We start from the raw sequence: 16,433 nt of genomic DNA, 5'->3' as shown, positions 1-16,433 counted from the left end.
TGCAATTAACCCTATGTCAGGGCTGCCATAATCGACATAAGTGGTGTGTGTTAACTATCTTACTCATCCCACACCATGTTAGGGTCACGCCCTCCTTGTAGCATCACTTACCCAGGGGTCGTGCCATCCCTAGTCACTGATGTGAGGCACCACAATCACAATCATAATCACATCCATACAACATCTTATCTCATAATTCAAATTCACATCACGTACACAATTCCACCTCACATACACAACAGATAAGCCCAACAAAATAAGGGTTTACACACCCCTCAAGTAATTCACATCAAGATCATTCATTCTTATCAATCAATACAATAATAACATTCATAAATTAATATTATAAACAATGGAATTATCAATTTCATATAACTTTAACATAAACAGTAAAACCCCCAATTCTTTCAAAACCTAACTCACATGCACTTTTCTACAGTTTCGTTCTCCCTCTCAGATCATCATTCTTACAAATTAAATATATATTTCTAATCCTCAACACATACAGAATCTAATGGTATCATTAATTCCTCAAACAGAAATATTTCAATTTTTCCAAAATCTAGCCTACAGGCACTTTTCTATAATTTCGTTCTCTCTCCCAGAGCATCATTTTTACAAATAAATCATATATTCATAATCCTAAATTCATACAGAATAAAATAATGCCAATAATTTTTCAAACAAAAATAATTATAAAATTACTCATAATCCTAAGGGCTTTTCTTCTACCCAATTCCCTCATGTGACTCCACATATAAATAATCCCCTTTTCCCCCGTACCTGGATAAACATCAGTTGAAATGACAATAGGGATCTCTTGGTCTCCTCCTCTAAGTGCCCCATGGTCTTCAGAGAGAAGAAGAGGGGAAGAAAAAAGAACAGAAGAGAATAGGAAGAGAGAATGAGAGATGTGAGAAAATGAGAGGTAAGGCCTCCTATTTATAGGAATCTGCCTCAGCTAATCCGGAACGGCCCGTTCCAAAAGTGGAACGGCTGTTCTGGACCCTCCAGAACCAAGCAAAAATCTCAACTGGAACGGCCCGTTCCAAAACCCAGCAGAACGGCCCGTTCTACCTTCAGAACGGCCCGTTCTCCAAATCAGAACGGCCCGTTCTCCAACCGGAACAGCCCGTTCTCAACTTCGTTTTTTGGCAAATTCTTTATTCCGGAACAGCCAGTTTCACTTTTGAAACGGCCCATTCCAGGCAACCAATTGGGCCCACGACCTAGTAAAAATTTGGGTTGTTACAATATGAAAAAAGATTGTAGAGTTAAAGAAAAAATAAATAATTTAAATATGTCTGAAGAATTAAAAGAGAAAATTGCAAAACTTTTGCTTTATGAATCAGAAAGTGAAGAAGAAAATAATAGTAGTGTAGAATATATAGATAATATAGAATCTTCAAGTGATGAAGAAAGTGAATGTGAATGTGATGAAAGCCCATGTTCATGTTCATTTAATATAAATGTAATAACCGCTGAAGCAAAATTAATATTAGAAATGGTAGAGAAAATACCTAATGAAGAAGAAAAACTAGAATATTTAAGTAAATTGAAAGACTTAATATTAGAAGATAAAATCCATGAAGAATCTATTACTACTCCTGAATTTAATGGGTATGATTTTTCACAAATATTAAAGAAAGCCTCACTAAAAGAAAATCCTGTAAATATTAGAGTTTTACAAAGAGAAATAAATGAATTAAAGGGAGAAGTTAATATTATAAAAACTCAATTGATTGAAATAAAACAAGAAAACTATCAGCAAAATGAACTAATAAAAGAAATCCTTGAAAAAGATAAACCATCTAGCTCAACAAATGCCGAAGAAAATATAGTTATAAGACAAATAAAAATAATACAGCAAAAATGGCTAATAAAAGCAACTTTAAAAATAGGAAATGAATATCATAAAACTTTTACAGCTCTAGTAGATTTAGGAGCAGATTTAAATTGTATAAGAGAAGGTTTAATACCAACCCAATATCATGAGAAAACTGTTCAAACTTTATGAGCTGCAAATTCTAATAAATTAAAAGTAAAATATAAACTTTCAAAAGCTTATATTTGTAATAAGGGAACTTGTTTTAAAAATACTTTTATTTTAACTCCAGACATAAGTGAAGAAATGATTTTAGGGACACCCTTCCTAACCCAAATATATCCCTTTACAGTAACTTCAGAAGGAATACAATTTAAAGAATTGTTATTTGAATTTATAAAACCAGCAACAACAAAAGAAATACATAATGTAAAAGATATAACTGAAAAAAAAATTATAACAAAAATACAAGCAAAAACAAAACAAATAAAATATTTAAAAAACGAAATAAAATATAAACAAATTGAAGAAAAATTACAAGATCCAAGGATTAAAAAAGAAGTTGAAAATATTGAAAAAGAAATAATAAGAGAAATATGTTCAGATGTCCCTACTGCATTTTGGAAACGAAATTATTTTGAAATAGAACTACCATATGAAGAAGGATTTGTAGAAAAGAATATTCCCACGAAAGCTAAGCCAGTACAATTGAATAAAGAAACTCTAGAATATTGTAGAAAAGAAATTCAACAATTTTTAAATAAAAAATTAATAAGACCTAGTAAATCTCCTTGGAGTTGTGCAGCCTTTTATGTACAAAATGCTTCGGAAATAGAAAGAGGAGAACCTAGAATGGTCATCAATTATAAGCCATTGAATAAAGTATTAAAATGGATAAGATACCCTCTTCCTAATAAGTCAGAACTAATAAGTAGAATTTATAATGCTACCATATTTTCAAAGTTTGATATGAAAATTGGTTATTATCAAATAAAAGTAAAAGAAGAAGATAAATACAAAACAACATTTGTAGTACCATTTGGTCAATATGAATGGAATGTAATGCCAATGGGACTTAAAAATGCCCCCTCCGAATTTCAAAATATAATGAATACTATATTAAACCAATATTCAAAATTTGCACTAGTCTATATAGATGATGTGCTAATATTTTCAGAATCAATTGAACAACATCTAAAACATTTGAAAATATTTAAAAATCTAATAAAAATAAATGGAATGGTTATTTCCCAAAAGAAAATTAAACTAGCACAAACGAAAATTAGATTTTTGGGACATGATATTTATCAAGGAACAATTACCCCTATAAAAAGAAGTATAGAATTTTCAGAAAAATTTCCTGATGAAATTAAAGATAAAAATCAATTACAAAGATTTTTGGGTTGTGTAAATTATATAGCAGATTTTATTCCAAACATTAGAATATTGTGTAAACCCCTTTATAATAGGCTTAGAAAAAATCCAAAACCTTGGACTCCTGAGTTAACTAAAATAGTTCAGGAAGTAAAAGCCCAAGTAAAATCCTTGCCTTGTCTAGGAATCCCAAATCCCGAAGCCCAACTGATAATAGAAACCGATGCGCCAGAACAAGGATATGGGGGAATACTTAAACAAAAAACAGGAAATCATCCTGAACAAATAGTAAAATATCATTCAGGAATATGGAATCCAACCCAAACTAAATATAGTACTATTAAAAAAGAAATTTTAAGCATTGTTTTATGCATGCAAAAATTTTAGCATGATTTAATAAACAAAAAATTTCTTTTGAGAATAGATTGTAAATCAGCAAAAGAAGTTTTAGAAAAAGATGTTAAAAATTTGGTTTCAAAACAGATTTTTGCTAGATGGCAAAGTTTAATATCTTTTTTTGATTTTGAAATTGAATTTATAAAAGGAAAGAATAATTCAATTCCAGATTTTTTAACCAGAGAATTTTTGCAGGGTTTCACCCATGACCACACCAAAAATGGGCTCTCAGCCCAATCCCTCTGAAAAAACCGGGCCATCTAGCCTTTCGCTAGATGACTTCTCTCCATCATATTCAAAAGCCTCCCAAACTCGAAAATTACCCAACACCTTAAAAAATCCTCTTGAGAACAAATTCACAGTATTGGCTCAGAGCCCAAATACTCCTGAAAAGGTCACTTCCTCTACCTCTAAACACATCTCAAAAGAATTTCATATCCTTGAACATTGTCAACATGTTGTAACAATCGAAGATCACTGGCAAGAAGACGATCCCTGGAAGATAGTAAAAAGTCTAGCTCCTCTTCATTGGAGTTGGATACCGAAAAATGAAAATTTAAAGAAAAACAAAAAATTTTATCAATTTATTTTAATAGATTCAGGATCAGTAGAAATTACCCCAGTAGCAAATTCAAAAAACCCATCCATAATAAATTACTCTAAACTGAAAATAGTTAAAGTGTTGTCTTACCATGATTGGAAGCAACACCCCTTCACCGAAAAGAATTTCTCTAGACCTTTTGATCCTCCTTCATATTCATATTTTGATTATCAAACGGCCTGGACCTATATTCTATTAGAAGAAAACCCTAAACATTCTTGGTATATCAGTTTTACAAATGAATTACCCCTTCCAATTCCTAATTGGTTTGTAGACTGGTTTTTTCAAATAAGTCCAGTCCAATCTATAATTCCTGAAATTTTTTTGAATATATATCGAAAATATGAAATCCTCACCCCAAATCAACCGCCCCATGTGCGTCTCATAAAATTTTGTTCTACTACGGGCATAAGCTAGCTCTTGGCCCATCTTCTTGAAATCCATTAACATAAAGAAGAAACCTATCCGAAAACTATTTGTCGAAAAACCAAAGTTTTTTGGTGGAAGATGTTCGAAGTCAAATATGTAGAAGATAGGTTTCAAAAATGGAAAACTTTGGGACTTCAATCACCAGCTAAGGCCCAGCCCACTATGAAGATTGAAAAGCCTCTTACAAAGAATATTTTGGAAAATCTCCCTTCCTCTAACGAAGAGAAAGCTATACTGAAAAAGCAATTGTTAGATGCTTTGTCCTCATTAGGAACAGAATCTGACGAAGAAGAAGTTGAAGATTGCTTTGCCATCCAGATGGCTCAAGCTCCGGAAGATGAGGATATTGATTTTGCTAATTTGTAGCAATCAAATAGAAAGGTTGTTCAAATTAAGCAGAAAATTATAGAAAATGAATTTCAGATTAAAGAACACATTGAAAATCGCATAAGGACTATTATGGAAAAATTAAAGGCAGTTGAAGATGAAGACCAAAGTTGGAAGTATAAGTTCTGAGAATATATTACGCAAAATTTTTGATCGTTGGCTCTGATACCATTTAGGTACCAGATCCAGCGGAAGGTAAGGTAAAGGAAGAAAAGAAAGAGAAATTAATGGAAAAGAAATTCAATTATTAATGGGGTTATACTTCCCAGTAATGGTGGCAGAGCCTCCAAGTTAGGTTCAAATAAATCCTTTAAATATTAATACTATATATTACGCAAAATTTTTGATCGTTGGCTCTGATACCATTTAGGTACCAGATCCAGCGGAAGGTAAGGTAAAGGAAGAAAAGAAAGAGAAATTAATGGAAAAGAAATTCAATTATTAATGGGGTTATATTTTCACTGAATGATCTAAATGTTTCAAAGTTATGCACAATGTTTTCATATTCTTGAAAATTTTATTCAATATAAGTTATAATAGGAATAGAGTAGGAAATACGATGCAAATAAAATTTTACAAAAACACAATAATCATGTCTAGAATAATCTTCATTCAAATATATCCAAACAGATCCATCTTCAAAATATATTATCATTGAAACAATAAATCTTACAGAGATTTTTTACAGACGCAAAGCCAGGGTTCTTAGCTATGAAGGAGACTCAAAGAGAGATAGAAGTTTAAGGCTCGGAGGAGCTGTGTCCCTCTACTCTAAATGAGAGACCTTTTATAGACAAAGAGCCATGTAGACCCCTAAAATTGTCCGGGTCGGAAATAAAGCTTGAAGACTCTCGAAGACTGAAGGAAGATCAGCCAGAAGGACTCCTGGAAGGCCCTAGGAGGGTTCTCTGTAGGTCTAGAGGTCTTAGAATAGCTCAAAATAAGGAAGTGGAGGGAATGAAGCCCAATACGGCCGTACTGAGCTTAATACGGCCGTATTGAAGCTTCAATACGGCCGCAGTGAACTCAATACGGCGTATTGAAGTTTCTGAAACTTCAATACGGCCGTACTGAAACCAATACGGCCGTATTGAAGCTTCAATACAGCCGCAGTGAACTCAATACGGGCGCATTGAAATTTCTGAATTTCAATACGGCCGTATTGAACTCAATACGACCGTATTGAAGTTCAAAAATTTCAATACGGCCGTATTGCTTCTGTAGGCCGTATTGCGCCTATTCCCTATAAATATGACGTCAATTGGACGTCATTCCACACTTTCACACTCAGTTTTGACTCCATCCTTGAGTATTCTGGGGTTTTTGAGCAGTGTTCTGCCCTAGAAATCTCTCTGGGAGTCGATCCGACGAAGTTCTGGAATTCCGAGCACTTAGCTTGGAGATTCGAACCTAGTCGAAGGGAAATCCTCCGGATTTCCATAGTCAAAAGTTTTTAGGAAGGAGCGAGCGAGCTTGTAGAGCGAGGGAACGCCAAAAAGCTTCCCAGTTTTACTCAATATATAAAAGCACGCTCCAAGAGGTTTCTTCTTAAATCCTTCCTTTTACTGCTTTTTGTGTGCATATTTAAACTGTCATCATGTAGATAGTTAATTTATAATTGCTTAGAATAAATAGGGGTAATTTAGTAATTTTACACTGTTATTTTAGAAATAATCTGTCATAGGGAACCCGAAAGGGGCGCTGTGGGGTGCTAACACCTTCCCCACGCGTAACCGACTCCCTTACCCAACTCTGGTTGTAATGGCCAAAGTTGATTTATAAAATCAATTGCCTTATCCCTTTTTCCAATGTTTTGAGTAAAACATTGGTGGCGACTCCACGAACCCTCCTTTTGCGAAAACCACTAATCCATGGAGGGTCCCGCTTGGGATTAATATGGATTGGTGAGACTTTTAATAAATAAATTGGATAAGATCGACAAGGTCTCAGTTTGAGAACAAGTCGTTCTAATAATCCAATACATTTTCAAAACTAAAAATAATAAGCGAGCTCGACCGTCTTCGCGACCGCCGAGGCCCGTTCGGGCCGGTGGCGACAGATGGCGACTCCACTGGGGAATGTTCGAGAGTCAGTCCCATTTAGTGACAGATTATTTTTAACAAATAATAGTTAAAAATTACTTTATTACCCCTTGCTTGTATGATAACATGCTTTATATATTTGGCTTTAAATAACTGTTGTTTGTTTAAATTTCCGCAATTGTTTGAAATAAATTGCACACAAACCTTTGCACACAACAGTTCCCTCTATACCCGGGGGCATGAGTGGTAATCCATAGGGAGTGGATGTTAGTACGGCCGGTTGAATGGGTCTATAGGAGCCTACGAGACCGTTGTCGGAAAAACATCACTCAAGGTGATAACCATGAACTTGAGTCCGACAGTGCGTTGGAGCTTTCCATCGACTTACGACGAGAGGAATTGGGTCCCTATAATGGGGGCACCTTGGGGGCCTTTGACCAAGTGAGAACAGTTAGATCCTCCTTGAATATGCACTTTTCTGCAGGAGACCCCTACCTCGTGATTCGCTCGTGACTGTTCGTGGATGAGTGAATTGTTTGTGCATTGTTTATGTGAAATTGTTTGAGCATACATTGCATTATTTAAACATACAACATTCCCTTTTTTAAAAATAAGAATAAATAGGAATAAGAATCTTCCATTATACGGTGTTAACATCTACCTTCATCACATTCATATAGGTAGTTTCCCTTTTCACCCAAAAAATACAAAAAATATATAAAATAAAAAATACCCAAAAAAAGAAAAAAGGGTTATTTATCCAAACCAAGCAATATCATGCATCATCTTAGGAACATCCTAAAAACATAATAATGCTTAGTTGAATAAACACTATGCATGCATATCCACCACCATCATCTCATATCATGCATATAGATCATGGAGGGATCTAGGAGTTATTCATTTCATACATCTCTCCTAGTATTCCATTAATAAATATTAATAAAAAGAAAGAAATAATCGATGCGTATGTTCAAAGAATGGATCGCACGCCGTTCGTTATCAAGTGTAAGCCAACAACCGCGCCAAGCGAGCACACGACAGCTCCATTATTGGTAATCAAGACGAATAAAGGGGAAGGTCCAACACCATTAAGGATCACTGCTCCAAGACCTTTCCCCTACGAATCAAATAAGGCTGTGCCATGGATATACGACATCCACCTTTCTGCCGACAGCGATATCTCTAACATCGCTGGACTTGGGGGCATGACTAGGAGTGGCAGGATCTACACTCCCGATGATCTTCATGATAAAGCTCCCAAGAATAAAGAAAAAGAAGAAAAGAAAACCGAGGAAAAAGAATCCGAGGAGGAGACAGACGAGCTGTTAAAATTTATCCGACAGAGTGAGTACTCCATCGTGGATCAACTTCATAGGACGCCAGCAAAGATTACGCTGTTGTCGTTGATCCTAAGCTCCGAACCGCATCGGCAAGCTCTGTCGAAAGTCTTGAACGAGGCATATGTGTCGCACACTATCTCCCAAGACAAGTTTGAGGGGATTGTTAGTCACATCATGGCTAGTGATCACCTCACTTTCACCGATGAAGAAATCCCCGCTGGGGGACCGAATCATAACAAGCCCTTGCACATCTCTGTAAAGTGCAAGGAGTATCACATCGCTAAAGTCTTGGTAGATAATGGATCTTCCTTGAATGTGATGCCAAAAAGAACGCTCAAGCAATTGGCAATCAAGGGAGTCCAAATGCACCTGAGCAACATGATCGTTCGAGCTTTCGACGGTTCTAAAAGAGAAGTGGTGGGAGAGATCAATCTTCCAATCCAAATTGGACCCACTATCTTCAACGTCGAATTTCACGTGATGGACATTACTCCGGCATACAGCTGTCTCCTTGGCCGACCTTGGATTCAGGATGCGAAAGCTGTACCCTCTACGCTCCACCAGAAAGTCAAGTTCATAGTGGGTGACAAACTGGTGACTGTACAAGCTGAAGATGACATACTCATCAGCAAGCCATCCAACATACCTTACGTGGATGCAGCAGAGGAAGCTTTAAGAACCGCCTTCCAAGCATTGGAAATTGCCAATGTTGAAACGTTTCCCCGAGAAATGAAGAAGGTAGCCCATATGCTCACCAAAAATGGATACTTGCCGTGACAAGGACTTGGCAAGGACTCCTAAGGAATTCCCTAACTACCCGTTATCAAGGACAATCCGGGGAAACAAGGGTTAGGATACAACCCTGTTAAAGATCAAAGAACGAAGAGGAATCAAGATCCTTCTCGACATTCTTTAAGCCAGATCTTTAGGAAGGCTGGTTCACAAACGTCAAGGCCAGCTGTCGTCATCAAGTGTCCTTTTCCTTCTAATAGGGATGTATAGACTCAGTGACTATTAGAGATCACTCCTCGGGGACAGCCCGACCCCCGAGCCTCGATAGGGCACATGTTTCCGCTGCGATTATAATAAAATCATTCTTCATTAATTTCTTATTGCTTCTTTTCTTGCTTGCAATAAAATTCTAAACCACATTATTTAACCCTGTTTGAATGAACATAAGTGAGGTTAAAATCGTCTTAATAATCAATAAACCCGCATCATTTTTATGTGGAAGTGTGCATGACAGCTTGGAGCACCTTTTCTTGGCATCAATAAGTGCCATCATGGATAAAAGAAATCCTAAAGATAATAAGCTCGGCAGGAAACCCAAAAAGGGGACTGCGCAAAAATAATGAACAAAAACAAAAGCCCGCTAAGACATCACAAATGGGTGTTTTAGGCAAAAGTTAGGGCCGTCAAAAAAGAAAAACAAAATAAATCCATGATGGTACCATCAATTGAATTCAACAAGGGGCTCAAGAAAAGCCATCCAAGCACAATCATTAATAACAAAGATGTGCTTAACCTCATAAGTGTTTAATCAAACAAGCCTAAACACATAAGCCTACCATGGCCAGCCATTCTTACAAAAACCATTTTTCAAAAAATAAAATAATCCCCTCTAAAACACAAACTTTTGAAAATATATCCTTTCCTTCTTTTCTCTCTTGTCCCAACGATTTTTGAATAATCTAGTGGAAACATGGAGATATAGTGGTCAATAGGAGGGTTGACACATCTCTTAAAGAAAGGGAAGAATCATTTGGTTGATGACACCAAAATCAAAATACGCATCATTCCTCGGTAACAGAAATCGGCAGAGCACAGTCCGTCTGGAGGAATGGCAAAATCCAAACAGAAAAACGCATCGGTTAATTCTTTTGAAAAAAGAATCAAATAGAATTAGGTGCATCATACCGCATACATGCATACAGATGATAGGTGTACTGGAAGATCACTTATTCTCTGTTTATTGAAAAAACAAAAAAAACAAAAAAAAAAACAAAAAATATAAACTTCAGAAAAAAACAATGCGCCTGTACCATGTTCAGTACACCCGTACTAAAATTGGGGTTATGAACAAATTTTCAACTCAACATGGGCGTACTGAAATGGATACGGCCGTATTGGCCATAAAGAAATTTTCAAAGACCTCGTCACGAGGCAATTGCATAAAATAGAAAATAGGAAAAATTGATTGTGTATGACAGCAGTCAACAAAAAGCCGAAAACGGAAAAGAGGCATGGGTACAAAAAATCCAACAAGAAAATTGTACAGAATAACTGAGCCTGGAGAGGCTCGCCGAAAGAATACTCTTTCAGAATAATTGAGCCTGGAGAGGCTTGTCGAAACAATACTCATACAGAATAACTGAGCCTGGAGAGGCTTGCCGAAATAATACTCTCAGAATAACTGAGCCTGGAGAGGCTTGCCGAAAGAATACTCTCAGAAAATAATTGAGCCTGGAGAGGCTCGCCGAAATAATACTCTCTCAGAATAACTGAGACATTTCTGTACAGAAAAAGCCGAAAAACAACAGAAAAGGCAAAAATACAGAAAAAGCCAAAAAATGACAAAAAAGGCAAAAATACAGACAAAGCCAAAAACGACAAAAAAAGGCAAAAGATTTAGAAAATCAATCGCCTCGTACAAAATAATTGAGCCTGGAGAGGCTTGCCGAAATAATACTCCCGCAAAATAATTGAGCCTGGAGAGGCTTGCCTAAATAATACTCCCGCAGAATAACTGAGCCTGGAGAGGCTTGCCGAAATAATACTCCTTCATCATAACTGAGCCTGGAGAGGCTTGCAGAAATAATACTTCCTCAAGATAACTAAAGCCTGGAGAGGCTTGCAGAAATAATACTCCCCAACTGTACAGAATAATTGAGCCTGGAGAGGCTCGCAGAAATAATACTCCCCAGAGAAACCTCAACTCAAGCTCACGGAACGAATCCCCAGCGAGAGCTATCAAAGCAAGATCGACGACATCCCCAATGGAAGCACGATCACCCAAGCAGTATATCTAGTCAAAGGACTTAAAACTTCCTCAGTGGAAGATAGCTCTCTGACTCAAGCGCTAAGTGAGGCTAAGCCTGCAGAGGCTTCCTAAATAATACTCTGGGATACATAAGATCCCACATTCCCCAGTCGCCTACTCAGAGGCATCCCTGCAAAAGAAAAAAATCAAAAAAGATCAATAACCATTCCCCAAGTGGAATCCGGCTCTCAGCCTATCATTAAACATCAAGATGATCTGCCTAACAGAAGAGGCCAATCACAAACCAATGACAAAATCCCCTGGCGGATAACAGCCTACACAGAGGCAACAAAATCCAAAAATTAAAAAGAGTTACCCGAATAAGGATAACCGGGATACTCCACCAACGTCCAAAGGACGTCAGCCAACCATAAGGCACTGCTCATCTCAGAAAGAGCATCTTCGTGTCTACACCCCAAGGAAACAGAAATTCCTCAATGGGCGCCAACTACTCAATGGAAAGTTGGGACACAATAACCTATGAGTAACTGCACATCCCCTAGACGGATCCCTGCGTTATCCAGCCCTCAGTGGCACAAAAATCAAAAACAATCGTCGAAACAGCATCGTGGACTGTGGAGACAAAATCAACATCCAGAATCCCCAGCGGATAACAGCCTACACAGAGGCAGCAAAAATCAGAAAATCAAAAAGAGATACCCGAATAAGGATGAACCGGGATACTCCACCAACGTCAAAGGACGTCAGCCAAACATAAGGCATCGCTCAACTCAGAGAGAAAGAGCATCTGTGTCTACACCCCAAGGAGTCAGAAATTCCCCATGGGTACCAACAATGCAATGCAAGTTGGGGCACAGGAACCTGTGAATGACTGCACATCCCCTAGACGGATCCCTGCGTTATCCAGCCCTCAGTGGCACAAAATCAGAAAAAACCGTCGAAGCAGCATCGTGGACTGTGGAGACAAAATCATCACAAATCCCTGGAAAGGAGATATTCACGCTACCCCCGTCGTCACAAACACGGAGGTATGCACCTTCCGGCTCGAGCAATGAGCGAAGCTATCTCTGGAAAGGAGGTACTCACTGCTACCGTTTTCACAAGGGTACTTAGCTTCCGGCTCAAACAAAGAGTGAAGCTAAGCCTGGAGAGGCGGTACTCACAGCTTCCAGCTTGGGCAGCAAGCAAAGCAAAGCCTGGAGAGGCGAAACTCACACTGCTCACCGTCGTCACAAAGGTGCTTAGTTTCCGGCTCGAACAAAGAGCGAGACTAATCCTGGAGGGGCGAAACTCACACTGCTACCGTTGTCACAAGGGTACTTAGCTTCCGGCTCGAACAAAGAGTGAAGCTAAGCCTGGAGAGGCGGTACTCACAGCTTCCAGCTTGGGCAACAAGCAAAGCAAAACCTGGAGAGGCTACTCGACAATTTTCCACCGGAAGACGCTACAAGTCAGAAGGTCGGCGCATCACCCGGACAATTGGGTCAACTCCTTTACTTGTCAGCCAGTACACCAAAAGGCCGTCCGACTAAGTAAAGGGGGGGCAGCTGTAGACCCCTAAAATTGTCCGGGTCGGAAATAAAGCTTGAAGACTCTCGAAGACTGAAGGAAGATCAGCCAGAAGGACTCCTGGAAGGCCCTAGGAGGGTTCTCTGTAGGTCTAGAGGTCTTAGAATAGCTCAAAATAAGGAAGTGGAGGGAATGAAGCCCAATACGGCCGTACTGAACTTAATACGGCCGTATTGAAGCTTCAATACGGCCGCAGTGAACTCAATACGGCGTATTGAAGTTTCTGAAACTTCAATACGGCCGTACTGAAACCAATACGGCCGTATTGAAGCTTCAATACAGCCGCAGTGAACTCAATACGGGCGCATTGAAATTTCTGAATTTCAATACGGCCGTATTGAACTCAATACGACCGTATTGAAGTTCAAAAATTTCAATACGGCCGTATTGCTTCTGTAGGCCGTATTGCGCCTATTCCCTATAAATATGACGTCAATTGGACGTCATTCCACACTTTCACACTCAGTTTTGACTCCATCCTTGAGTATTCTGGGGTTTTTGAGCAGTGTTCTGCCCTAGAAATCTCTCTGGGAGTCGATCCGACGAAGTTCTGGAATTCCGAGCACTTAGCTTGGAGATTCGAACCTAGTCGAAGGGAAATCCTCCGGATTTCCATAGTCAAAAGTTTTTAGGAAGGAGCGAGCGAGCTTGTAGAGCGAGGGAACGCCAAAAAGCTTCCCAGTTTTACTCAATATATAAAAGCACGCTCCAAGAGGTTTCTTCTTAAATCCTTCCTTTTACTGCTTTTTGTGTGCATATTTAAACTGTCATCATGTAGATAGTTAATTTATAATTGCTTAGAATAAATAGGGGTAATTTAGTAATTTTACACTGTTATTTTAGAAATAATCTGTCATAGGGAACCCGAAAGGGGCGCTGTGGGGTGCTAACACCTTCCCCACGCGTAACCGACTCCCTTACCCAACTCTGGTTGTAATGGCCAAAGTTGATTTATAAAATCAATTGCCTTATCCCTTTTTCCAATGTTTTGAGTAAAACATTGGTGGCGACTCCACGAACCCTCCTTTTGCGAAAACCACTAATCCATGGAGGGTCCCGCTTGGGATTAATATGGATTGGTGAGACTTTTAATAAATAAATTGGATAAGATCGACAAGGTCTCAGTTTGAGAACAAGTCGTTCTAATAATCCAATACATTTTCAAAACTAAAAATAATAAGCGAGCTCGACCGTCTTCGCGACCGCCGAGGCCCGTTCGGGCCGGTGGCGACAAGCCAGACTTTACTTTACTGATAACACATCTTAGACATACACGTGTTATCATCTAAATACAACTGGCAAACCTTTACTATTTAGGCTGCCTATACAAAAACAAAATACAACTGGCGAATATTTACTTTAGACCGCCGACGCAAAAGACAAAATACAAAAGCATCTTTTGGGCGATGTGGGGAACAAGGGACCCACGACTTCTTACTCAGATGCCAAATCTTCTCAGGTTTTCAGATATTCCAACTTTGGTCTTCATCTTCGACTGCCTTTAATTTTTCAATAATAGTCCTTATGCGATTTTCAATGTGTTCTTTAATCTGAAATTCATTTTCTGTAATTTTCTGCTTAATTTGAACAACCTTTCTATTTGATTGCTACAAATTAGCAAAATCAATATCCTCATCTTCCGGAGCTTGAGCCATCTGGATGGCAAAGCAATCTTCAACTTCTTCTTTGTCAGATTCTGTTCCTAAAGAGGACAAAGCATCTAACAATTGCTTTTTCAGTATGGCCGAGTTAGCCTCTTCCAGTTCGCAAGAAGAATTTTCGGCCAAGAATTGGGTATTCTCGGCGATTCTTTTCTTGTGTTGCTGTTGTAATAATGTTGGAGAGTTACCTTTGGCCCATTCTTTAATTCTTGATTTGCTAATTAAATTTAAATCGAACTTTTTTCCACCACTTAATTTTTATGGATCTTGATAATATTTTCAAAGGAACGTTATCGTATGGTTGCCTGAAGATATAATCCTATGTAACAATCCATGTAATGTTCTGGGATGCTACAAAAGTAATCATTTTGTAGTTTGGTAAGAATGTTGTAACTTCTTTAAAATAATCATAGTTCTTAGAAACTTCTTGAGGGAATAATTTTCTAATGGATCCCCATGTATAGAACCATTGGAGGAACCATTTAGGAAATTTTAAAAGAGATTCCTCTGCGGAACCCGAAGAACCAGGAATGTGTCTTGCGTTGCAAATATAGCATGTATGTCCATGCCATGGTGTAATCATAATAAGTGTATGTTTGGGGTTGAAATTGTCTTGAAAATGATTTTGGTTGATGGATGGGTTGTCCCCATTCTTCAGGAGACATAATCTTGAGGATCTTGATTTTGGAAAATTGAATATTGTTTTCGGCATCTCTTGCATGAAATAATTCTATTGAGTCAGAATCAATTAGAATGAATTCATAAAATATTCTAGGTTTTAAAAAGTTTTGGAAATGGCAGTCTTTAGGAAAAATGGTATTGAGTAACTGTTCTCGAGTTAGATCTTTCCACTCGGGTTCTATTGGCATAATATCAATATATTGATCTTTGGTGATGTATGAATCGTCATATGATCTTGAATTTGAAGGTGTGGTTGTTGGAGTAGTATTGTGGGTAATATTTTTAGAAAGGTTTTGGGAAATTTGTTTTGAAGGAGAAAGTATTGAGCTAGGTTCTGGAGCATGACCTAGGGCAGAAATAGGGTCAAATTTATTGTGAAAGAGTAATGGAGAGGCGGCTGCTTCTAAAAATATTGAGTTTTTTCTGGGTAATTTTGTATTGAAAGACTGATGTAATTTTCTTGATGAACTCGGCGAAGCCGATAATTTTCTTGATGCTTCTGATTAAGCCAATTTAACAGTATTGTTGAGTGGGGCCTTGAAGGGCGTCCCATAATTTTCTCTAGAGCTTTTGCTCATTTTCCTATAAAAACTCTCTTGTTAAATAATCTGGTAATGTGTTTGATTCTCCTTTAATATGTTCAATCTCAAAATCGAAGCATGATAATAGAGCTTGCCATCTAGCGAAAATATGTTTTGAAACTAGATTTTTAACATCCTTTTGTAAAACTGATGGAGCTGCTTTGCAATCTGTTCTAATTAAAAATCTTTTTGAAAATAAATCATCTTGAAATTTTTGAAGACATAAAACTATTGATAAAATTTCTTTTTTAACTGTCGAATATTTCTTTTGAGCAGGGTGCCAAATACCTAAATGATATCTGACAACTTGTTCTTTTGATAAAATCTTTTGCTTTAAAATTCCCCCACATCCTAAGTCTGAGGCATCTATCTCGACAATAAGATAGGCTTCTGGATCAGGACTCCTTAAACAGGGAAATCTTTTAACTATTTTCTTTTACTTTAATAATGACGGGTCATTTCATTGTCCCAAGGTTTTGGATTTTTTCTAAGGCGTTCATAGAGTGGGGCACATATAACTCTAATATTGGGAATAAAGTCTTG

General features: G+C 37.8%; 1 protein-coding gene across 2 annotated transcripts in view; it reads left to right on the top strand.

Moving 5' to 3' along the window:
* LOC145955666 (uncharacterized) overlaps positions 1-16,433 on the top strand; it is a 57,931-nt gene that overhangs the window by 16,815 nt on the left and 24,683 nt on the right. The window contains exon 2 of one of the 2 annotated variants that reach the window (XM_083070643.1): positions 5,701-10,488. The exons of the other annotated variant lie outside the window; for it this stretch is intronic. Within the exon in view, the coding sequence (XP_082926769.1) occupies positions 8,035-9,174 (1,140 nt within the window). The 5' untranslated portion in view covers positions 5,701-8,034 and the 3' untranslated portion in view covers positions 9,175-10,488. Of the gene's footprint in view, positions 1-5,700; positions 10,489-16,433 lie in introns of those variants that run through there. 2 annotated transcript variants of the gene reach the window in all.

This window comes from Cajanus cajan, chromosome 3 (assembly GCF_000230855.2).
Source record: "Cajanus cajan strain Asha chromosome 3, NIPB_CcT2T_4, whole genome shotgun sequence".
Classification (NCBI taxonomy): Eukaryota; Viridiplantae; Streptophyta; class Magnoliopsida; order Fabales; family Fabaceae; genus Cajanus; species Cajanus cajan.
Note: the sequence above shows the minus strand (reverse complement) of the source record. Positions and strands in the feature narration are given on the sequence as shown.